This window comes from Abramis brama, assembly GCF_963993115.1.
Source record: "Abramis brama genome assembly, chromosome: 3".
In the NCBI taxonomy this organism is placed as follows: domain Eukaryota; kingdom Metazoa; phylum Chordata; class Actinopteri; order Cypriniformes; family Leuciscidae; genus Abramis; species Abramis brama.
Window position 1 is genome coordinate 56,132,205 of NC_139965.1, and position 24,872 is coordinate 56,157,076.

Sequence of the window (24,872 nt, forward strand, 5' to 3'; positions counted from 1 at the left end):
TAGGGCTAGGAATAGGGGTTGGTTTAGTACTACAGTAACTACTTGTAACTACACTCCATAACAACCAAGTCGTCTGTCGTCGGAGATAACGCAGTACAAGTAACATGTAATCAGATTACTTTTTTAAGTAACTAGTAAAGTAACGCATTACTTTAAATTTACAACAAAGTAGCTGAGTTACTTTTTCAAGTAAGTAACGCAAATTTCTTTGTTTTTCCATTTATTGACTGACAGCTCTCCTGTCCATGTTGAGAGAAATCAGGAGTAAGTGCAGAGGCGTTGTTTCACTGGGTGTGAACATGAAGGTTCTTGTAGTTTTAGACTAATGTTTACTCAACTCAAGGAAAACAAACATAAATGTAACATAAACAAAGAAACGTGTCAGGGCCGGGCAGGACACTCACATAGCGCAGACCGTTAAACACCATGCCATAGGCAATCACCCAAAACAACCTCCCACATGAACAGTTTCAGCGACAATTAACTCTGCGTCCAACAAGGTGTAATCAAGGCCACACCCCCTCCAAATGGCACATAAAATCAGCCTAGACATTTTTTTTCTTATTGTGTTAAACTTTCTCCTCCAACTATTCTGCGATCCAGAATGGCAGCAGCTGAAAGGTTTGTTTGAGCGGCGCCCTCTACTGTACAGGCGTGAATTTACATTTCCTTCAGCCTGAGGCTTATTCATTTCACTTTTTTTTTCTTTTTTTTTCTTTTTGTTTAATTAAAAAACAACGAAGCAAGTCCAACCCATGTGAGAAAAAGTAACACAAAAGTAACTTACTTTCCATAAAAAGTAACTAAGTAACACAATCAGTTACTTTGTTAGGGAGTTACACAGTTTAAATGCGTTCTTAAAAGCATGGGTAGATTCTTGTTGGCTGAAAAAAAAAAGTAATTCCAACAAAGTAGTTTGTATGTGTCATTATCGTTATAGTTGGACAACTGTATTCTCACAGAATTAGAACGTTAATTAAAACTTTATAGTTATCGTCCTTGATGGGAATGGGCCTTAAGGGCCAGATTTACTAAACAGGGCAAATAGCGTGAGTGCGCAATTCCAAAACAGCGCCGATGTGAGTGGAAAGTTCTGTGCGTGATCTACTGACGACGCGCACATTAAAGAACACAGATGCAGTCAGATCGTTTCCGTAATGACCAACACAATCTACCAGGTAGCGTCTGGTTTAAGACTTGCTTTTTTTGGGCAGTGCAAACACCAGTACATTGCCGAGCGCAAACCTTAGTAAATCGTGTTGCGTGATTCATTTAAAAACTCTCCTCCCGTAAATTTTGCGCATGAAAGGGAAACTCCTACAAATGCATATGCAATAAGGTCAGCCGCAAAAATAACCCTGTCCACGCCTTTTAAGCGCTAATTTTTCACTGCAAGAGGGTTTGCGCTGGAGTAAGCTGTTAGTAAATCTGGCCCTTAGTGTCTTGTTGGCAAATTTTACACAGGCAGTCAACACTGATTTTGTTTGCTTTATCTTTCCCAGTGGCATTAGATTATCATAGTAGATTGTTGTTTCAGCGAACGCTGACTGCTTGTCTAACACTTGAGGTCCTCTAGAAGATCCAGTTCTGCCACAGCGAGCATCTCAACCTCCTGCTGTTTGCTTCACCTGATAAACACTTGATGCTGATCCGTAGAATTTTTAATCATGAAGCGAAGCTCAGCTCTTTTAATTTTGATCGATGACTCCGTTTATCCTTTACATAACACATTCCTGTCTCTGTTCTACCGCTCCACCTCTCTCAGCACCCCTCCGCCTGGTATGAAAATGATATTAGAAACTAAATGAGATTTGAAATTGTGTGTTTGACAAGTGACTTGATGACAGGGTTTTATTGCAGGGCCTGATCCATGGAAATTTTATGCTAATAACACTGCTGGCCAACCGATCTGGTATGAAATTAATCAGCGGTGGAGAGAGCTCCATAAATGGGTCTACCCTTCCTCTCTCTGTCTGAGTCTCATCTGAAATAGCCATGGGCTGTTGTCTGTGTGATGAGTTTGGGACTGAAATGGGGATTTTGAAAATTACACTGAGCTTAGCACTGATTCATGCTGTAATGCCGCCACGCAACACACTGCCGTCAGCTCCCTCCAGGGACTCGAGAAGGTGCACCCTCTAATTTTTTGTTTACGTTGCTCTGGCCCATATGTCATCTTGGACTTATACTGACACCTAGAGGTGTGGATGAAGTGTCACAGAAAAGCTTTTAGTTAATAATGTCATTATTGTAGAAATGCACTATTCTCAGTCAAGCCATGATTCATTTATTCTACGAGAAAACATGTAAAAAAAAAAAAAAGAGGGGTTACAGAGATAAAGTGATTTGGGGTTAGATAGCTGGTCATGTGAACATGTCCACTCCATGTAAAACATTTATTAGGCTACTGATATACTGAAAAAGCTCATTCTTCAAAAGTCCTATTATATGAGCCAACTTGTGTTTACTTCTCCGAAACCGTCATCCAGTGTTCTCAAACCATTTCATAATTGAATTGTACACAAAACATTCATTCATTCATTCATTCATGTTGTATATTTTGGGTCATTTTTCAGTAAAAAACACCCACCAATAATCATGATGTACTTATGTAATTGGTGTTAGTGACAATAAAAGTACAATTACCTGCTATTAATAATAATAATAGTATGATTCAATTTTACATGGCCTTGCAAGGCTGACTGGTTAAACCCTCTAGATTTCATTCAATGCAACTGAATGCAAATGTTGGTGAAGTTCCATTGTCTCATGTTAGATTCACTTTTAATAATTGGAATTACGTTCAGAATGATCCTGGAGTGTAATTTACGTTATCAGCTAACCAATCTGGACCATGGAATATTAATAATAATATTGAGAATCAGCATTTAACCACACTTTTTCCTGTTTATAGGCATTTACATGCCATATGTGTCAAAGCAGCTTTTCTGTGCCACATCTGCAGTGTAAATCAATTTAGTTGGCCAATCAGGCATCCTCGAAGGATCAATTGTCCTAATATTTCTTGTGGTTGTCAAGCTCTTCCTCCACTATACCACCTTTTCTAGCTTTCATCAACTTAAGAAACATTCATATGCTCTCCTTTCCTCTGCTTTCTTGCTTCATTTATCCCATTCATCTGTCAGTAGTTTTCCCACGTGCATGTCCATGCGCCTCCTCCCGGCTCGACTCCAAGAAAACAGAAGCGTAGGTGAATCACTAATGGAGTCATTATCAGGTTCCACTCGTTTAAAACAACACAATTAGCGCTGCAGTCTTAATGATGCTTGCAAAGGGAAGTTCAGTGCACTGAGGAGACTCCATCCAGGGCCTTCACCAACCTAATAAATCACGCAAGTTAACTCACAAAACTAATATACCGCATGTGTGTGCGCACAGTAGTCTGTGTGATTTATTATTTTCACCCTGCGAGACATCTGTTACAGTGCTCCTTATTTTTGTAATGCATCATCAGCCAGGGGAAAAAATAATATTATCCAATCTGGGATCAGCTCTCTCTGGAGTCTAATAATCTAATGTAGAGCTGCTATCAGTGAGCCACCACAGACACGCTTCAGGGAGCAAACAGGCTTCGGTGATTTCTGTCTCAGAATCTCTAGCATTCATTATATATGCCAGTGTGTGACTGTAGAAGTGAGTCTGTAAATATAGAGTTATAATAGGATGGTTCCGACCTTAAATTATATTCAATGAGCTGCATTTGAGGTGTACTAATACTAATTAAGGAATATCCCACACATTAGTGCTGTTGTACTGAATATAAGAACAGGTAATTGTTGTGAGTGTGATGATGCTTTTATACAACAGTTCTGTGTAGAGGCGCTGTGTGCGCCGTCTAAACAAGATGCTTATTATAGTTCTAGACTAAATGTGAGCATGCATTTACTTATCTCAAATGCAGAAAAACAGATTCAGTATTCCTCAAAATGAATAAAAACAGTGAAATGCAAGCTCAGAATATTACGCAAATCTGCAACAATTAAATATGTTCAGTAATACAAATGTCTCACTTTATAGACTAATGTCTTTGTTGATGACCTTCTATTATCCAATTCAACCACATAAGCAAAAATTACTCTAGATAAGCATTTTTTGTCTTTTCTTGCATCCTATTCTTCTGCGATCCAGAATGGCAGCAGCTGAAAGGTTTGTTTGAGCTGCGCCCTCTACTGTACAGGCGTGAATTTGCATTTCCTTCAGCTCGAGGCTTAATCATTTCACTTTTGGCATGATAGGGCCTTGACATTTGCCAAAAATGTAACTATTTTGTTATTAAAAAACAAACAAGCAAGCCCACCCCAGGTGAGAAAACGTCACGTAAAAGTAGCATTACCACATTTCTTTCCATAAAAAGTAACTAAGTAGCGCAATTAGTTACTTTTTAGGGAGTAGCACAGTATTATAATGCATTACTTTTAAAAGTAACTTTGCCAACACTGTCTGAAGAAATTATAGTGAGTCACTTACCAACAAAGTATGTACAAAGTAAATATGTTGTAAGTGTGTATATTTGTTCTTTGCTAATAAAAATAGTGTCAGAAGAAGCCAAAGCATAAAAATTTGCATGTCAACCAGTCTAACTGAGATTTTGTGGGGGGTTTTCGCAGAATTTTTGCAGAATTTGGAATTTTCGCAGCCAGAAATGGCTGAAATTGCTGCACCTTTGTGCATAATTACTGAAATTGTGGTTCTGGTCCCTCATGCACAAGGCAATGGCAACACCAGCACAGAAATTCTCATAATTCTACTTTGTTGAAATCTCTAAATTGTGTTATACACAATAGCTTGCACACTACCACTGAATACAGTATGGAATGAGTGACACTGATTATAGACTGTGCATTTTAAATGTTTTAAATTAGTATTTCATGTTATATTGTCTTTATATATTGATTTTATAAAAGTATTATCAGTTATTGCATTTCTGTCATGACAACTCTCGGGAGATTGGTATGGTAATGAATATGGCATTGTTAATGTACAGTATTTGGTCTTGGTGGAATAGATCTGCTACGCTGCTACTGCTGCAGAGCAAGTACGGGACTTGCTACAGCGAATACATTCACAGACGTTGCTGTGAGCATATAAGACATGCTGCTGCTGCTCCACATGTAACATACATGATTTAACCCCCTTAGCAGATCTATACATGTGGAGCTGGGGAAGGTGGAGGGTTTCTGAAAGCACGCTGCATACTGCTAACAGCAACACACCAGTATTTGTCTGAATGTTGACGCAACCGCTACTAATCAGCTGTGTATGTAGATAATGATGTGATCGCTACCAAATAAGTTAAAGACATATCAGCCTGCGCCATCTAGAGTTTCATGCCAGAACTAGGTATTTACTTGAAATATATATAAAAAAAATGCATAGACAGTAAAATAATGTCTAATCTGTTGGTGAAATATGGCAATAATAGGACTTGCAAATATTTGCCCCAATGTACAATATATTCTGCATTGTATAGTAGTTTAATAGTATCATTAAACCTCTAGAAACTATTATTTCAACCCACACATTTAACACGTAAACATTGACAAGGCATTGGATCACTTGCGCAGCCATGTCTCTCTGTGCGCGGTTTCACTAAATTAATGTCCATTTTTATACAGTACACTATGATGTTCTGATGCCTAAATTTACATTTAAAATGACTTATTTTATTTTTAGTGTTTTATTCGTTTTTAGTGTTTAGTTGTTTTGACATAGTCATACAGAACTTTAATATTAGAATATAATTATTGGCATAACGCTATCGGACAGAATTTCAATTTCAGTGCATCACTAATCCGTTCTGATTCCACACCGCTCACATACTCTGGTCTGGGACGCCACAAACACAGACAAGCAAAGTGATGTAAACAGGGAAAAGTTACTAGGTTGGTTTTTGGTCTTGTTTCTGTGTCAGTGTATAGGTCAAAATGAAGAGCTGTGTGATCTGCGTGAGGAGATGCAGCGCTGGCAGCAGGAGACCCAGGAGCAGAAGGAGAGCCGGGTGAAGGAGGTGCAGGACCTTAAGAGAGAGCTGCAAAGCACACAGAGTCTCCTGCAGCTGCACAGAGATAACCTGGAGAGTCGGCACCGACAGCAGAGAGACACCGAGGACGAGGTGAGGCAGCACAGCCGACTTCAGTTTCAACATATCCCAACTTCTGTTTCTAAATATAAGTGTTTGTGTGTGTCAGGCCTCCTGCAGGGAAGCAGCTCTCCACAGTCAGGATGCAGAGATGGTTCAGCTGAAGGCAGGTCTACTGGAGGCTGAGAAACTGGCCACAGATGCTGAGGCTCGACTACAACCTCTTAGTGAATCCCTCGAGTTCTGCAAACACAAGTACCAGGCCTGCCTCAGCAAGATCGCCCAACTAGAGAACAATCTGCTTAGCCGAGAGGAGGACCTGAAAGAGGCCCACAATCAGGTTGGTATTTAAATTAGTCTTAGTTACCTTTAGAATTAAGTCTGCATTGCAACTAGTGATGCACAGTATATTGATATTGACTCGCTCATTACCATCCAGCGCACACTACCGTTCGTTTGGGGTCAGTACGATATATACATTTTTAGAAATTAATACTTTTATTCAGCAATAAATTGATCATAAATGACAGTAAAGACATTTATAAGGTTACTAAAGATTTCAAATTAATGCTTTTCTTTTGATCTTTCTATTCATCAAATTATCCTGAAAAAAAGTATCACAGTTTCCAAACAAACTGTTTGTTCTTCTTATTCATTTAAAGAGTTGTGTTGATCTTCGACTCATAAGACTCATGTGATTACAAGTGACAGCAGAAAATCAGCATATTAGATTTCTGAAGGATCATGTGACTAAAGACTGGAGACATTTGCTATTACAGGAATAAATTCCTTTTTGAAATATATTCAAATCCAAAACAGTTGATAATAGTTCATATAAATACTATTTTTACTGTATCTTTGATCAAATAAATGCAATTTAAAATCTTACAGACAGCAAACTTTTATTGGTAGTGCATAACCGCACAGAGAAAACATCAAATTACTGTACATCATCAGTCTCATTGTACTGTACTTGCAAACAGGGCCTAAAATTAACGCTCGCCTTGTAAAAATGGGCGTTGACAAGTACATAAAATGGTGTCACTCTATAGTTAGCTGGTAACATTTTTATGAATTCTAACGATGCATGAACGTGAACAAATGTGAACGACGCTGGGGACAGTTAACGGGCCAGCGCTGCATCGTCATGAAAGTTTAAGCCTTGAAAATTGTAATATTCAAGAAGACACGAAAGGGAGCTCATTTCGTTACTTGCAAATACTAAACTAGGCTCTTTCACGTCGTCTTGTGCTTGAGCAGACAAATTCACACAAAATTAAGTAAATTTTTTTTTATCCTAGTCAGTAATGTCTTAAGTGAACATAAACAGTTAAGAAAGTAAACGCATGTGTATCAGTATATTAGATCCGTGCGTTCGCTCTTAAAGTGACAGCAGCCTAATATTCCTGCTGCTGTCTGTGTTTTTAATGTTAATCAAACAACAAAGGACCAAAAAAAATCACTCACTGATCTTGACTGAATAACTTTTGTAACTTTAATTATGATTAATTTTCAGACTATGCAGTGTTATTTTACATTTGCTTACTTTATTAAATTTCATTACCTGAAAACTACTGTTAGACCTACCTTAAAAACCTGAAAAGCACTGCTTATTTCATTTGTATATTTGTTATATTGTATTTATTTGTGCTTTTGTTTGTAATTTGACTATTTGTTCTTATTTTATTGCTGATATGATTCATATAGGTGTCAACAAAGACCAAAGTCTCAGTCACTCACTTGATTTATAAAAATCTAGCTTTCTGCAACATTTTTGAGCTACAGTTCCCTGAAGCTAGAGGCTATATATTAAATTACTGAGAGCAGACATCAGTGGTGATAGTGATATGTTTTTGTCTGTGTGTGGCTGACTGATTTGGTCTCCTCAGGTGGCCCAGAGGGAAGAGCAGGTCCTCCGTCTGAGAGCTCAGGTTGTTGCTCTGCAGGGGGATCTGCAGGTACACTGCACCCAGCTGGACAGCGGAGACGATGCCCTTGCAGCACTGAGCCAGAAGCTCCGAGACACACTGGAAGAGCTGGAGCACAGGCGTAATCACACACAAGAGTGTGAGCTGCTCATCAACACACTCAGAGACACAGCTGCTAGCCTTCGTCGACAGGTAGCCCAACCGGAAACACCATTTACTAACCCATAGCTGAACAGGTCTGTCTCTTCGCAGTGACCAGGATTTTTCCAAGTAAGATCAAACATCTTGGTCATTCCTGTCAAACAAATGTAGTCCTAACCCTACCTCTAATCCTAAGCATTAAGAACCACTAAAATCAAAGAGAATGAAACGATTTGGTAGCTGGGTCAATGATGAATAAGAACTTTCATGAAAACATCTCCATTATCAGTATTCTCAACACAAAACTAGATCAATATCATCATCAAAGTTCTAAATATTACTTGTGTAATTTAGCAGTTATATAAAGGTCTGCAAAATTTTAAAGATCAAAGTGCACGACAAATAAAGTTATTGTCTCCTAAAAGAAAGAATACATTCTGAACTGGGTCATCAGCAAATTCAGTGTCACTTCTTGACATCTTCCTCACATTTGCATAATGCCAGCCTATGGTCTTCATCTTCTCTGACCCGCCCACTAACGCTGTAGTTCTAGCTGAGGCCTGAAAGTGTTTGGTTCGTATTGTTAACATGTCGAGAAGACGCTGTTTTCTGTGCTTCAAAAGCAAATCCACTTTGCATGCACTTCCAAATGATGAGGACTCGTGCTGACATTGATACTGTAAATCCGACCCCATCATTACTATTCGTATCACTTAGTATCAAGCACAGAGGAAGTCTCCGGAGTTGATATGGTAATGGACGTTTCATTTCCAATACATGCTGTAAGCAATCGACCAATCACAACAGACTGGGCCATCTGACCAATCTCAGCAGAGTAGGCTCTCGGAAAGGAGGGGTTTAGAGAGTCTGAATCCTTTATCAAACCGTTTCAGACACTGTGAGAAAAAGAGGTGATGCTGCTATGTATATTATGAGAATATTAAAGTGTTTTTTGACATAGATGCATGTAGATCTTTTGTAGGAGACCTCCAAAACAAAACTAGGAAACTTTAATACTGTTACGGTATGGTGGCTCAGAAAGCACACGACGAACAAACTGAGAAGATTCACGACACGTTCACAAACAATAACCGACAAGGACTGAACAGAACAGGAAGTATAAATACACATGAGGACACTAAACAGAAACAGCTGGACAAAGATGAACTAAACAGAAACCAACTAATTGAGAACTCATACAGACACGACAGGAACGACTAAACAGAACATAATTGTGACAAATACAGCATCATTTTTGCTTTACGATTTTCATCATGATATATGGACAGTTGTCCTGAAAAAAAATATAGAAATGAATATTAATTCAGTAAATGAAAACATGCTCATAATAGAAGTGTTGCATTTAAGACATTGTATGTATATGAATAGCATTTTAATGTATTTTTGAAACAATATTTAGATCCAAACAAATCTATGAGCATCATGTCATTGACTCATAAATGTTTCTCTAGGAATGTTGATCCAAGCAACGTGTCCTACCCTGGCTAAATCACCATATTTTCACTCCTGTGAGCTATTAAATTGAGTATCGTGGGTCCCAGAGAGATGCTGCAGATTTGCACTATGAATGCCCCATAATGCGACAGTCTTAACACACTCATCTCCTCCCTAGAGTTGAATTCTGTTGGGTTTAGATTGCATATCAAGCCAAATGAAACCTAGTTACCACATGTACAGGTGGAAAGTGGCTTGTTAGTGCAGCTTGAGGTGTGAACACAATGGGGAAGAGAATCTACGCCACTCTACGGGTGCAAAAGCCAATCTGAGCTTCAGATACGTTTGAGTGTTCTGACTGGATTGTATCGATCCAGGTCAGAACCCTCACGCTTCATGCTATGTGCGGAGAGAGCATTTTCAGGTGTTTCATTTCCCACAGTGTCAGCTGGAGAGCTGTGATAGGCTCTCTTGAGGAATTCTGGGAGTTGAAGTTGTTATTGATTTGTAGTTGTTGGGTAAAGATTGCGTGTGTGGCCCTTTCAGACAGCTCGGCTGGTGTTAAAATGGACCTGAAGTTGTTTTGATTTGCGTGTACATTGACCGGGAGGGGCGGCTGGTTGGCGTAAAGTGGAAAAGCCTGCTGGGTCTGTGGTGTCTAGTCGAAATAATGGGCACTGCTCTCAGCGGTGGAGGAACAGGCCTTGTCTACAGCCCAGCGGTGCAGTCACCTCTGTCGGATACAGTGCACACTAGGTGTGAGGACCTTCCTGCCCTACCTTCCCGTTCCTTTTTCTCCTCTAGCACCTCCAGCTTCTCCTCTCAGATGTCTATGATGCTTAGCGTCCCATTAGCAATCCCTAAACATCACACTCATGCATGCTATATTGATCCAACTGTTTTCAGTCAGGACCTCAGAACACACGTCCTTCAGCCGTTCGCCCATGTCTCCTTCCTGTACGTTTAAGCTTCCCTTAATTGCTCCCTCTTACTGAGAACCTGCTGCGCCCCGGCATTACAGCACATAACCTTCAACAGTGTGAGAAGGGAAGTTTCCTTGATGTGATGTTTTACATCACAGTCAATCACCTCACTCTTTTTTCATCTTCAGTGGGAGCTGTCGGCAATAATAATACTCTTAAAGGAGAAGTTCACTTCAGAATTAAAATGTCCTGATAATTTACTCACCCCCACGTCATCCAAGATGTTCATGTCTGTCTTTCTTCAGTCGAAAAGAAATTAAGGTTTTTGATTAAAACATTACAGGATTTTTCTCCATATAGTGGACTTCAACGGGAACCAACGGGTTGAAGGTCCAAATTGCAGTTTCGTTGTAGCCTCAAAGGCAGGGCCGTCGCTAGTGGGGTGAAAGGTGGTGACAATTATAGGGGCAAAATCCACAAAATCCAGCAGTTATACTATATAGGCCCCTGTTGTATGAATAATTCTAATATTTATATTAGTTGTATGCCTGAGATTTAAATGAAAACCACAAAAACATGCAATTTCTAAATATTCTCTTGCCTCCCTATAAATGGTTTAGTCCGATGTAAAGTATTTATTAATTATTCAGTCATTGACAAACATCAGATGGACCCAATAAAATTGTAAGTCCCACCCCAGCTCGTGAACAGAACCAATCAGAGTTGAGGCGGCAGTGCCTGAAATTAACGATGAACTTGGTGGAAGAGATTGACTGACAAAATTTCGGGGGAAATAAAACATAAATCAGGGTACCAGAAACGCTATGAAAAGAAAGAGAGGGAGGCCAGGAGAGTTGTTGTATCCCAAGACGTTCTTAAAGACAGGTTGTATTGTTATTTCGCTGGGAATAAGAAAACTACCGTCTACAGCCTGCCGGGTACTGTCACTTTTCATTATCGGTGCGCACCACAATCGACCGGATGATTACGTGCTCAAAATTCCTGTCTTTTACACTATTGTAAATAGAGTTAAAAAATTGACACGAGTCACGACGCACTGCATTATGCACCTGACCTGCCGGCTGATGATGTATTTATTACATCAATAAAACACGAATACACACTGCACTTGAATGAATACATTTTAGCTTTATTTAATAATATTATCTTTATTAAAAAATAAGATAATAAATGACTTTATTTTTTAAATTTGACTGCATTCTTGTCAATTTATAAATGTTTACTTTTTGATTTATGAATTCTAACAGACTGATGGGGAAAAACACATTATTTTGCTGTTACTTTTTAAAAATTGGTTTTATTATTATTTAACAATTTCTTTTTATTAGTTGTAATTTTTATATATATTTAACTTTTAAAATAAAGGTTTTACAACAACATCACCTTCTTCTGTTATATGTGGGCCTCCATGCTCATCTATTGTACAGTATATGATATTGGTGGAGGGTGGTGGGGGCCACATCAATATTTTTTCAGGGGGCCCCGAATCCTCTAGCTACGGCCCTGCTCAAAGGGTCTTATCTAGCGAAACCATCCGTCATTTTCTAAAAAAAAAAATAAACAAAACATTTCTATACTTTTTAACCACAAATGCTCTATGTAAGATTATTATTTTTTTTATTTTGTCTATATTTTATGTCTATTTATTTCTTGTCTGTATTGTTCATGTGTAAGGCACCTTGAATTGCCAGTACGATATCATGTTCTATATAACCTTCCTTGCTTATTCCTAGCTCGTCGTTGATTTTGTCTTTCTCAGAACAACAGCAACAGGCAGTGTGACATAACGAAATATTATCTTCATTAAGTCTCATTTGGAACTGTTTTATATTCAGTCTTCAGTTCTGACAGCACTGTGCTGGACTGATTTATCTTTCTCATAAGGAAGAACTTAACAGGCATTAGGTCCTGTTATCAGACCTTACTCTAACTGAAGAAGATCAAGACCAGATCGAGAGAGAGCTGCTTATGGTTTTACATGCTGTTTTACAGTTCAGAATAAGAACTACCCAGTCTTTCTGTCCAGAATACTGCTTATTTCCCTATTTTTCCCTATTAATCATGGCTCATGAATATTAATTAATTTAGTCTTAACTAAAAGGCAGGTAATAGGGCGCAAGTGGCCTTTGGGGTTATTCAAGATATATATATTTTTAATATACATGTTCCCTAGGAATGAAATCCATGACCATGGTGTTTCTAGCACCATGCTTTACCAATAGTTACAAAAATACAGTTCTCACTTTTATCACCACATAAATTTGAATGTGTGAACAGTCTGTTGCTGTAATATGGATTTCCAGCAGGATTGTAAATCTAAAGAACTTTTGAGAGCTGAATGTGACCGATTGTGTATGTGTGTGTCTTCTAGGCTGAAGAGCAAGAAGAGACGCTAGTGAAGACACAGGCTGATTTTTCCATCTACCGGGCCACTCACATCCACTCCGACTCAGACTACGAATCCCAGCTGTCCCGCGTTCAGGAACTTGAGCAGGTGAGTGAAGCACTGTTTTTGTAGTTGAGAAAAACGCCACATGCTATCTGCATGGATCCATCACTGTAATCTCTGCCTGTTACAAAAATGGGCTTTAAATGGACCCACCTGCTCCCCGTGTCACACGTTACTGTATGCATTGACACTGTGCAACTCAGGGACTATTTATCAGTCATGAGCTGAGGCTTTGATTGGATCCGGAGAGGCTTCGTGCAAGTTCATGGGCACCTTTGTGACTAATTGTTTGTTATGTCAGCGTGGCAGCCAGCCATCCAGCTTTAATGGAGTGTAGTGGAGCGATCCGTCAGGCTGTCAGAGAGCTCGCACGTCAGCCCAAGTGTCAGCGGTTCGTCGCACTCTACGCAAACGGCGACGTGATTTAGTGCCCTCCTCGCGCCACTGCCCACCCGCTCCCCGTTCTCAGATTGATTACCCTCCGGTCCCGCTGACAGTGCCCGCCATCTTCTGGCAACCTTTTAGCAGAGTTTTATAGATGATTCCAGCACCTCGTTTGGCTATTTATACATCTGTAAGTGGCCATGAAATATAGATTTGTCTTGACACATGTTCGAATTGGAGTGGCGAGTCCCAGCGCCTTGTGACACCTCGTTATTTTAATGGTGCCAAACGAAGGGCCCCCGACCTTGCCCGTGTTTGCAGATTATGCCTGTACTTTATTAGTTTCGCAATCAGATCTCGCTCAAACCTGTCCCGTTTGCACACAGCAGACGAGAGCATGGTATGTGTGACACACCGCTTCACCTGTCAGGTCGACGTTCACACACAACCTGGTTGCCAGGGTAGTTAAGAGATGGCACCCACACGCAGAGCATCCCAGAGACTTAATTGAATGGTTAGCGCGTCACAAGCGCATGCCGCCGGATTGCAGGCGACACCTGTCAGGGATAAACCTTGTGTCGCAACCTCGGCGGGCGTATGTGTACGTGCCGCAGTGAGGATGCTAAATGAAGGCCTGGCTGGAGTGGAATGGAGTCGAAGAGGCGAGCGGAAGCAGCGGGCGTAGCGATAGCCTTAGGGATGGAGACAGCTTGGGGGATTCTTATCCACCTTAGGTTGGCCCCTCCAGCGCCCCGGGCATCAACACGACTCCCCCAAGGCACAGTCACAGAAGTTTGACAGCTATGTGACGACTTGGCATGTTAGTGGAGGTGTGTGTGTGTTTGTCCTTAGGCACTGTTCCAGTCGCTGGAGCGCTGCGGTCAGAGCGCCCAGGAGATGCGGGTCTGCCAGCTGGAGTTGGCGCGACACCGAGAACACAGTCCGGCAGGTGAGTGAACTCGCTACTCAGTGGCTACGTTTACATGCAACCAAATAATCCATTAGTAAACGGATTGACGTCTCAATCGAACGGAAAAGCCTTCATGTAAACACCTTAATCGATCCGATTGAGCTCGATCCGAATGAAATTTCGATCCGATTGAAACGGGTGGTTTATTCCTTTTCTAATCTGATCGAAAGAACATGTAAACGTTGATCAGATTGAAAACCGAAACTGAAAGGACTGCGCATGTGCAGTGATGTTGAAATAGCGTCATGACGTATGACGCGCGGAACGAGCTGTTGAATAAAGTGTCATATTAGTGTCCCGTCATTCTAAAATTCTCCTTTCTCCCAGTGTCTGTGAAGTGGAGCAGATTTTAAGCTTGTGTCATATAAACGCACACATGTTTCGTGTTCATGTAAACACTACGTTCGGATTCATCAATCGGAATGAATTCAGTCCGATTGAAACAAAAGTTGTGCACTTCCTCACTCGATTCTACCACAGATTCCGATCAGCTGTGTGTTGCAGAGATGCAGCGACTGCAGGAGCAGGTGAAGAAGCTCCAGGCGGATGCAGCGGACGAGGCCCGGAGACGAGCACAAGCTGATACTCTGGAGCTGAAGGTAGCCAATCTGGAAGGAGAACTACAGGCAGCTCAAAGGCAGTGTGACCAGGTAAACAAGTACACACACACTCGCAGGTGCAGATCAGAAACGCTTTGCCTATGGCAGAATCTCACAGCCGCTCTCTCTCAGGCTATCCAAAAGAGAGACGCCCTACTGAGACAGTCCGAGGCTGATCTTCTGCAAGCGCGGGAGAAGATCCGAAGCAGGGCGGCAGAGGCTCGAGGGCTGGAAGCTGATCTGCAGAGAGCCAAGAAAGAGAAAAGGCAGAGGGAGAAAGAGTGTGTCTCACTCAAAACACAGCTGCTTCAGCTCAGAGAACAACTGGAGGAGGCTCACGCCACTTGCAGAGACACGGGTAACACAGTGCAACACCTGTAGCGCCCACATGGTGGACTGCCATGATATGAAGAATTGTAAATATATGCTTTATTGATACCTTCGAAAGATTCTTACCTGAAACTGCAAATGCAGCAGCCCCGAAAAGTTTTTAAGCCACCCTTAAAATGAATGTCATTGCTTTGCCAAGTGGCAATCACTTTAAAGAAAGGTAGCACATCTTTCATGCAAGTCTTATGAATAGACGCGATCGCTTTATAAGACAAACAGATGCAAACATTAATACATATAAAATTGTAAAATATTGTAAACAGAAGCTCAGAAGTGCTTGCTTAACAACCATGAAAATTCATGCTGGTACAATTTGGTCATTTCAGCAGGGCAATGATTTTCTCTTGATTTTGCAAGAGAAAAGCAATTGCATTTAAATCTGTGTGATAGTGTGCGTGGGTTTGTCAGAGTATGTGTGTGCACCATTCTCCAGCAGTCTGAGTGTCCCATCTGAAATGAAACAGCCCATCAATTCAGAGCCTCCAGCCATCAGATACATAAACATTTTAACACACGCCACTGTGGGAATGATGCTTATTAGAAACAATCAACAATATATATCATTGTAAACCCTGGAATGGTATATAAAAAAGCAAACATGGACTTTGTGTATACACTGGTTTTGTGTATACACACACACACACACATATATACACACATATATATATACAGTGGTGGCCAAAATTATTAGAACGGTAAGATTTTTTTAGGTTTTAAAAGGAGTGTTCACCAAGGCTTCATTTATTTGATCCAAAATACAGCAAAAACAATAACATTGTGAAATATTTTTACAATTTAAAATAACTGTTTTCTATTTGAGTATATTTTAAAATGCAATTTATTTCTGTTTTGGTAAAGCTGAATTTTCAGCATCATTACTCCAGTCTTCAGTGTCACACAATCCTTCAGAAATCATTCTAATATGATGATTTGATGCTCAAGAAACATTTATTATTACTATGAATGTTGAAAACAGTTTTTTTCAGGATTATTTGATGAATAGAAAGTTCAAAAGAACAGCATTTATCTGAAATAGAAAGCTTTTGTAACATTATCACTACAATTCAAAAGTTTGGTGTCAATAAGAGTTTTTTTTTTTTTTCTTTCTTTACTATTATTGATTCCTGAAAATAATTATCATGGTTTCCACAAAAATATTAAACAACAAAAACTCTTTTCAACATTGCTAATAATAAGAATCATTATTAATAATTTAGCACCAATAATAAGTGATAATAATTCAGCCATAAATTAGCATATTATAATTATTTCTAAAGGGTCATGTCACACTGCAAACTGGAGTAATGATGCTGAAAATTCTTTGCATCACAGGAATACAATATTTATACAACCAAACATTAAAACAGAAAACAGTTATTTCAAATGGTAATATTTCTCACTATTACTATTAATGTTTTTACTGTATTTTTGATCAAATAAATGCAGCCTTGGTGAGCTTAAAGGCGGGTTGGTGATTTGTTCCAGAAACATTTTTGTTATGCTGGTTGAAAGGCAATGATACGATGTCCTACCTGCCTATCAACGTATGTATTTCTTATGCTGCGTTCACGCCATAATTCAGAAGAGATGGAAATCTGTGACGTTATACTCAGAGCGGTTTGTGACTTGAATTTATGCGTTTCAATGGCAACACTATCAATGGCAAAATGAATCTGCAGCAGTCAGGTGGTACAGGTACTTTTTAAGTTGTTCATGTTCATTATTATTGTAATGTTATGTGCTTTGAGACATAAGGTAATTTAACGCTGTGTTTCGTGATGCTTTTGGTTGCTCCTTGCTATATGCGTTCATGTGTTTGGTTGGAGGCGTGACTTTGCAAACGCTCTGAAGGGAGGGTGGGATCTTATGCTTTCAAAGCTAGCTCGCTATTGCTAGCCTCTCCAAAAACTGCCTACCCTACCTTAATGAGACTTTCAAAAAAAACAAAAAAATGTTACCTACCCCAAACTTTTGAATAGTAGTGTATATACAGTACATAAATATATATGTATATATTGTTTTACAAGTCCAAAACTCTGACACTCTTGATGAGGTCTTCACAGATATCATGGTTTATATGTGTGTGTGTGTTTCAGGCCAGGAGCTGACGCGGCAGCAGGAGAAGGTGCAGATGCTGGAGGGAGGTCAACATCTGGCTCAGGAGCAGCTCTCCGAGCGTGTGGCCGAGGTGGTGCGGGCAGAGAAAGCCCAGAGGAGACTGCAGGCAGAGCTCAAGAGAATAACACACAGTCTGGAAAACACCCAGCAGGAGCTGCAGGACTCACGGTAAGCTCCAAACCAGGAGGTCTGCTTGGTCCAGTTCGTAGATACCATAACTACACCATTATATGGGAAAAAAAAAAACATTGTATCCATTCAAAAGTAACCATGTATTCTTACAGGTCGTTTATAACTCAAATTATCATTTTAAAAATGGCTCAGTGTCCAGAATTGAAAACCCCGCGAGAAAAGATCAGCATGGCCTGTTTTTCAGTGTGCTCGAGTGCAGTTTGAGTGATTATTAGGACTGCATAGTACAGCAGACAGCTTTCCAAACTCAGTTCCTCAGGATGACACTCTCATATCACACTCATATTATGGCTGCTAGTGAAGCTATGAGCCGATTAATCCAAATTTCTCAGCTTTATACTGCCTTCGAGTCATGTCTAAATGATCGTATTTACCAGATGAGCGCACATGAACGCCACCACAATGCCAGTATTACCAGTGGGGAACTGTGGATTTTCTTGGAGCCCTGACTTTCCTAGTTTTGGAATATTGTAGGAATATTCCTGATCAAATACAAGCTAATCTTTATGGATGGCAGCTGTCGATTGCCACAGAAAATAATTTAGAATTTTAAACTACATTTCCCATGATGCTCTATGGAAGACTGAGAATAGAGTGCAACTGTCCGGTTCCAGAAGTAAATATCCCATTCATTTTCTCCATAGGGAAATTGATGAACCTTTATTGAGAGGTCTGAGGTTGATAATCAATGTTAAATGCTTTCGTTGAAGCCATCAAGGTATATTATTTCAAGTTATTTTTTATATTGTCAAATTATAATTTAAATATCTGTATGCATAATATTCATATTTTTTTCAATAAATGTTAAATGTGTTTCTATATATAATCAACATCTTTAAATCAGTAGTTTTAAATCGTTTTTTACTTTATGTCATTCGCAATGCTTCATAGAATTGTTCTTCCTCTTAATACAGCCGTTATAAGAACACAGTCTTGCACCTTTGTGGTTTTGTCTTCAATTTTTTACTTCAAAGCTGGTAATGTTGTAATGTTCGCCTTGTATCTGGCCGGTTTGTGAGCTTCCCAAGAGGACTTGCATGCAGCATCAGTTGGACATGGGATTGAGACTCAAACCGTGTTCCCAATGAGCATCTCTTACGTATCCTGAGTATGTGCACAGTCCACTGCGCCACTGTCTCTGACACTAACCGAGTTTTATTAAGCGAAGCTGCAATTCTCAGGAGGGATCAGAGTGTCTTTTAGTCTTCGTGACCCTTGACGTGCCGCTTTTACCTCCCGCGCCGCCCTCCTATGAGAAAGTGTGCCGCTCAATGGAGGAATCACCGTGGGTCTGGATCCGTGTGTGAAATCAGATGTTTAACTGGCTGGAAGAGGACGAGCAAGCGCATCTTAACTAGCACCTTGCCAAAGGTCTCTTGTTCAGTCAGCCATCCGCTGGTGCGCAGCACAACTTCCCGTCTGCCAATACACATTACAGAGGATTTAGTAATTAACTGGTAAGTTGAGGACTAAATTGGGTGTTTGCGGGCCACAGATCTACCCCGAGGTCCCTGCAGCCATGCAGATAGGGGATTCTAATTGCTAGGGATATTGATCATTCCCGGCGAGGGCGTGCTGGGGGATTTCGCGAGCGATCGATTAGCTGTTACTGTGGCCGCTTCGCCAATGGCAGAGAAAGAGGTAAGAGAGCCACGTGGGTCTTTTGCAGGATCTCTCCACGCTCTTCACCTCCTGAAAAAGTGACACATCACCTAGTCAACCGCTCGCTTCGCCGCCCAGACACCCTCTGTAGGACCGTCCTTCACTTGTCTGGGTTTCATCTGAAGGTTGAGGAGGTTCGGGTTGGTCAACACCTCTCATTTCCGCTGCGATAAGCTTTTCTCTTTTGGGAGTGATTTGAGACGCTGTGGTGGGTCTGATCTGTTGTGGTTGGGTGTGATTTGTTGATCCATGCTGAAACGGTGCATGAGCTCATCGTCGCCCTGCTCTCGTAATTAGTTTCAACCCCGCTCATTAAATATTCACGCTTGCCTACTCTAATTAAATCGAACCTCTCTCTCCTGCTTACCATTCCTACATGTTATCATGCCTCAATTAAGATGCGTTCTGGTCTGTTTCACTGACTAGTCAAGGTGAAGATGTTTTGCTGTGGACTGAAGTGTCCCACTCTCTCATGCCCATACACATTTTTGTTCTGTAAATATAGATCCCGCACTCCATGCCCTGCTAAAAAGACCAGCTTAAAACAAACTTGGCTTCATACAGCCCAAAGTCCGTTCAGTAATCATCTGATGCATATTGCACACAAGAATGGTTGGCTGTTAAATAACCCCTTGTGAAAAGGACAATTGTATACTTTTTAAAAAGATAAATTATTATGGAAATAACATGCTTTAAAAGAATAAACTTAAGTGTGAACTGAATGTAATGTTTTCTGACACTTAAATGCATCCTAATTGCAATTGAATAGAAATGCATTACTGTTTTGACCCACTTAAGTAGGACTATGAAATACGGTTAAATTTTATTGCTGAATGTACTGGCAAATATATATGACAAACTAAAATATTTTACAGTCCCTGTTACACGTTGCATGTAGTTACTATAGTTATAACAATAGGTTTTGCAGAATTACATACATCTAACCCTAAACCAAACCATAATCCTAGCCTAACCCTATAGTAAGTGCATGTAGTTAATTCTTATTACTCAGTACTTAAATGTATAATTGCACTGTAACAAGGACACCTTAAAATAAAGTGTGACCATCATTTCTATTGAAATTGGTATGCCGTATTTAAATATATTTGCAATTACACATTTGTAATGATGGAATTGCAATTTAGCACATTTAAAACATGTTAACCTTAAATGTATTATTAAATAACTCACTACAGTTCAAATTATTATCAAATATTTGAAATAATAATAAATAAATAAATAATAGATAACTAATGAGTTCGAAATTATGATTAAAATGTCATACATTTGCCCTTTTTTTTGCAGTTGTTAGTTGTTGTGTAATTATTTGTTAACTTTTTTATTGTGGTATCAACTATTTTAGATTTATTTGCCACTAAATGGCTTCTAAAAACAACATAAACTGTGACTGATTTTTGGCCAGAATAAGACTGAAAGTGTACCCGATTTATACTAGCAGCAAGAGACAATGCTTAAATGCTTAGTTCACCCAAAAATGTAAAATTCTGTCATCATTTACTCACCCTGATGTTGTTTCAAACCCATAAGACTATTTTTCAATTTCAAACCTAAACTCCTTTTAAAGGAGTATAAATTCCAGTCTGGTTTATGCTGGTTAGTGCTGGTTTTGGTAAGATCCTACCTCCTTTTGTTCTTCCCTAGTGAACTAAGCCCTGTTTACACCTGGTATTAGGTTGTGTTTTGGTTGACCGGATCACAAGTAGACGAAGGAAACACGTATCTGTTTACAACTGGTGTTTTAATCCGTCTCTTTTGTCCACTTTCAACCACTTCTTTCTTGATTTCTTCGAAAGGGAGGGTCTATGGGCCTAGTGTATGGGCTTTTTCAGATCTTTCGATCTAATGGACAAAATAAGCTTGTGCGATTTAGATATGAACTTGCCCGGACACGACAGAAAAACATCCGGAGAGCATCAGCTTTAGTTTCTGCTCTGACAACCTCAAGACCACGCCGAACACCGAGTGCGTGTTAGAAATCAGGAATGGTGAGAGAACATTGTTGGCTGAAGACCCAAGTTTGGTTTGAAGACGAAAAACATACCAAGCACAAAGTTTAAATCCCGTCTGGCTAGAGCGCTTCCCATAGTGTTTACACACTAGGTCAGTAGGCGGAGAGTTTGAATTCTTTTGACCACATGAGCGTTTACACTATGAAAGCAATCCGGTCAAATGTGTTTTCGATTACCTCTGGAAGTGGTCGAAAGTGGACAAGCTCAAAACGTTTTAGACCCCGATTACGTTGATCCGATAGACCAAAGCGCATCTTAATACCAGGTGTAAACAGAGCCCTACATGAAAAACACCATACACTGCTGACCAGCAGGATGGTGAGGTGATTTCATCCACACACCTGTTGCTCCTTTTATAGTGCTCTCATGTCAGGACTGATGGAGAAGGGAGTGTGCTGAAATAAGACTCGTGTTCTCCTCTACAGGAGGCTGGTAGAGCGCTTGAGAGCAGAGGCCAGCAGCAGCAGATCGGATGTGCTCAACGCTCAACATGAAGCTGGGAGACTCCAGAAGGAGAAACAGCAGATCCAGGACGAGCTGGACATCAGCAGAGAGACCCTCTCAGCCCTGCAGACTAAGGTGAGAGCCATTTCACACTCGTCCTACACTGATTCAGGGCTTTAAACGGCAGGATTATTAAGCAAAAGTGCTTCACCAAGCCCTCTGTAAGGACATGATCCCCTGTATTGATTACTGTGTGCCTGAGGAACGGTGCAATCTTGCATGTGTGTGTATATGGTGGATGCATTCTCATGTGTGTATTTGGCTTTGTGGAAGAACACAAGCTTCACATGTTCGTGTAAAACCTGATGATCGTGATATCCAGCATGATTTGAGAATAATCCATTTTGTGCTTCAAGAACATCTTACCGTCAGTTCATATGGTCAGTGTCACACATTTGCTGAATATTAAATGTTTCTTCTTTATTTTACATCATATTTTTTCTTTGTTTTAAATCCATTGAATTCTAAAACTGTATTTGTTAGGTTTAAATTAGTCTTAATTTTCATTGTGGCCTCTGTATAATGGTGTGAACACGGTGAACATTTTCGAAACAAAATGTCAACCAAATCATTTTTGTTTTCAACTGAAAATTAATTTAGCACCCCCAAAGTTATGATATAATTTAAATGTTGCAAACGTGTACAGATCATGAGGAAATATGATTTTATTGCTTCTCTCGGTGCTGAAGAGATGTTAGTCTGAAGCAAAGCTATTCACTCTAGTTGTAAATTTACTTTTCTATATTTAGAAACTTTCATAGATCTGATGCAAAAGTCTCTTGCTCAGTAACAGTTTCAAATTAATCTCCCTAATCCCAGTTTAATATCTGTCATGCAGGAGTATGAGCCATCTGAGTGAATATGTCAGCCGTGGAGCTCACAGTTTATCTGTGCTCTGCACTATTACAGGTTATATCATGAGGATTCATAAATGCCTTGATCTTTTGAAAATAAAAGTGTTTAATGCCGTAGCGTAGCCACAATGGGGCCTGTGGGGGGGACTAGGCCCCCTCATTTACATGTCCGGTCCCCCATATTTATGGTTGTTTAAAATAAAATAAAACATGTTAAATTGTTACTATAATTGATTGATTGATCATTGTAAAATGCAATGACTGTTTTCAAACTGGTATTATTTTTGTCACTTGTTCTATTTTTGTCACTTGTTGAGCGCAGCTTATGCTGTCTTCTTCTTTGCGCATGAGAGTTCATTAATTAACACATGACGATGGAAGGTGCACAGATTCCAATATCACGCTTTTCAGTAAATCACGAAAAGCCTACTTCACCTTTCCAGGAAGATATCAATATGGATTAATGCGTGAAGTAGCTGCGTGTTTGCCTGGTGTTCTGGTTTTTAATTTTCCAAAAGTCAAGCTGAGGACGCCATGTGAACACTGGTGTTTCATTTGAAGAAGCAGAACAACACATTTTCCTTAAACTTCTGTATAGGAAAATTGAAGATGGTCACTGTTTCTCTTCCCTAATGGAAGTTTTGAACACTTGATGTCTTCCCAAACATGAGTAGACTGTAAAATATAATAAGTTCTTGTGTTGAAAGGCTTTTCTCAATATATTGCCAATATAAGCCATAGGCAGTGTGACATACATACACCGCCAGGCCAAAAAAAAAGTTGCTGTTTGGATTTAAATAGGCAAATGCTTAAGAGTCTATGAGTGGATCATTATTGCAGTGATTATTATGTTTCTAGCATGTTATATGCTTGGAAACAGTTCTTCTAACCCTAATTGATGGAGTGTGTGTAGATTTTCATTTCTTAAAAAAGCCAGACCTTACATTCATTGAAAGTCTTTGGGAAGTGCTGGAGGAGACCAGAAATTGATGCACCTCTTGATGAAAATAACATCTCGACATTTACTTGTCAAATTAAATTAATCAAAATTGAAAACTTTTGTACTTTCCGAAATCCGAATGGATTTTTGATGTCAGCAAGAAAGAATGAATTACATGAATACATTTACACATCAACAATGCCTGTTCATTGTTCAGAAACTTTGCCCAACAAGCAATAAGAAAGCAGAATATATGTTGTTGTTTCTAAAAATGGGAAAAACTAATAATGGAACAACAAAAATCCTAACAATGTACTTCACATTGAAAAGTTCTGAAAAATATATATATATATATGGGTTTTTTTCTCACAAAACGCAACATTTGTTCACAATGGCAATAAACAGTAATATTAAAATAAATGAAAGGTAAACCTGAATATAGATATAGATAAAGAATAGCATTAAAGAATGTGATTGTCAGCTGGCCTTCTCTGTTTGTGTAGCTGTGTGAACAGGAGAAGCTTATAAACACACACCAGGATCTGCAGCTCATCACACACAGACTGCAGGAGGAAGGACTGAACTGCCAGACTCAGCTTCAGCTGTGCAGGAGACAGCTGGAGACCAGAGATGACCAGGAGCAAAAACACCACCAACAGGTATTATGGGAACGCCACATATTAATATGCTAGTCCAAACTGCTGCTGACATGATTTCTAGCCCTTCCGAAGCTGATACAAACTGGTGGTTGATCATTGGACTATGAGTTAGTAGGGTCAAAGTTGGCCATACTGATTAACCTGGGAAAAGGATTTTTTTGAAAATGATGTCTTGTGATATTTTATGATGGTCTACACTAATGTTAAAAGTTTGGGGTTCACAAGATTTCTTAATGTTTTAAAAAAATAATCTCTTCTGCTCATCAAGGCTGCATTTATTTGACCAAAAAATATAGTAAAAACAGTAATATTGTGAAATATTATTACAATTTACAACAGCTGTTTTCTATTTTAATATATTTTAAAATGTAACTTATTCCTGTGATGCAAAGCTGAATTTTCAGCATCATTACTCCATTTACATTTATTCATTTAGCAGATGCTTTTATCCAAAGCGACTTACAAATGAGAACAATAGAAGCAGTTAAACTAACAATAGGACAACAATATGCAAGTGCTAAGACTCTTCTCAGTTTAATCTAACGCAGTACAT

The 24,872-nt window shown here is 39.6% G+C and overlaps 1 protein-coding gene across 1 annotated transcript in view; it reads left to right on the top strand.

Moving 5' to 3' along the window:
* pmfbp1 (polyamine modulated factor 1 binding protein 1) overlaps positions 1-24,872 on the top strand; it is a gene marked incomplete at its 5' end in the record, with an annotated part of 96,930 nt that overhangs the window by 47,734 nt on the left and 24,324 nt on the right. Inside the window, 10 exons of the mRNA XM_084109663.1 lie at positions 5,933-6,133; positions 6,210-6,440; positions 7,990-8,220; positions 12,940-13,062; positions 14,254-14,350; positions 14,852-15,021; positions 15,103-15,328; positions 17,457-17,646; positions 21,788-21,941; positions 24,164-24,319. Coding sequence (XP_083965789.1) covers positions 5,933-6,133; positions 6,210-6,440; positions 7,990-8,220; positions 12,940-13,062; positions 14,254-14,350; positions 14,852-15,021; positions 15,103-15,328; positions 17,457-17,646; positions 21,788-21,941; positions 24,164-24,319 — 1,779 coding nt within the window. The remainder of the gene's footprint in view (positions 1-5,932; positions 6,134-6,209; positions 6,441-7,989; positions 8,221-12,939; positions 13,063-14,253; positions 14,351-14,851; positions 15,022-15,102; positions 15,329-17,456; positions 17,647-21,787; positions 21,942-24,163; positions 24,320-24,872) is intronic.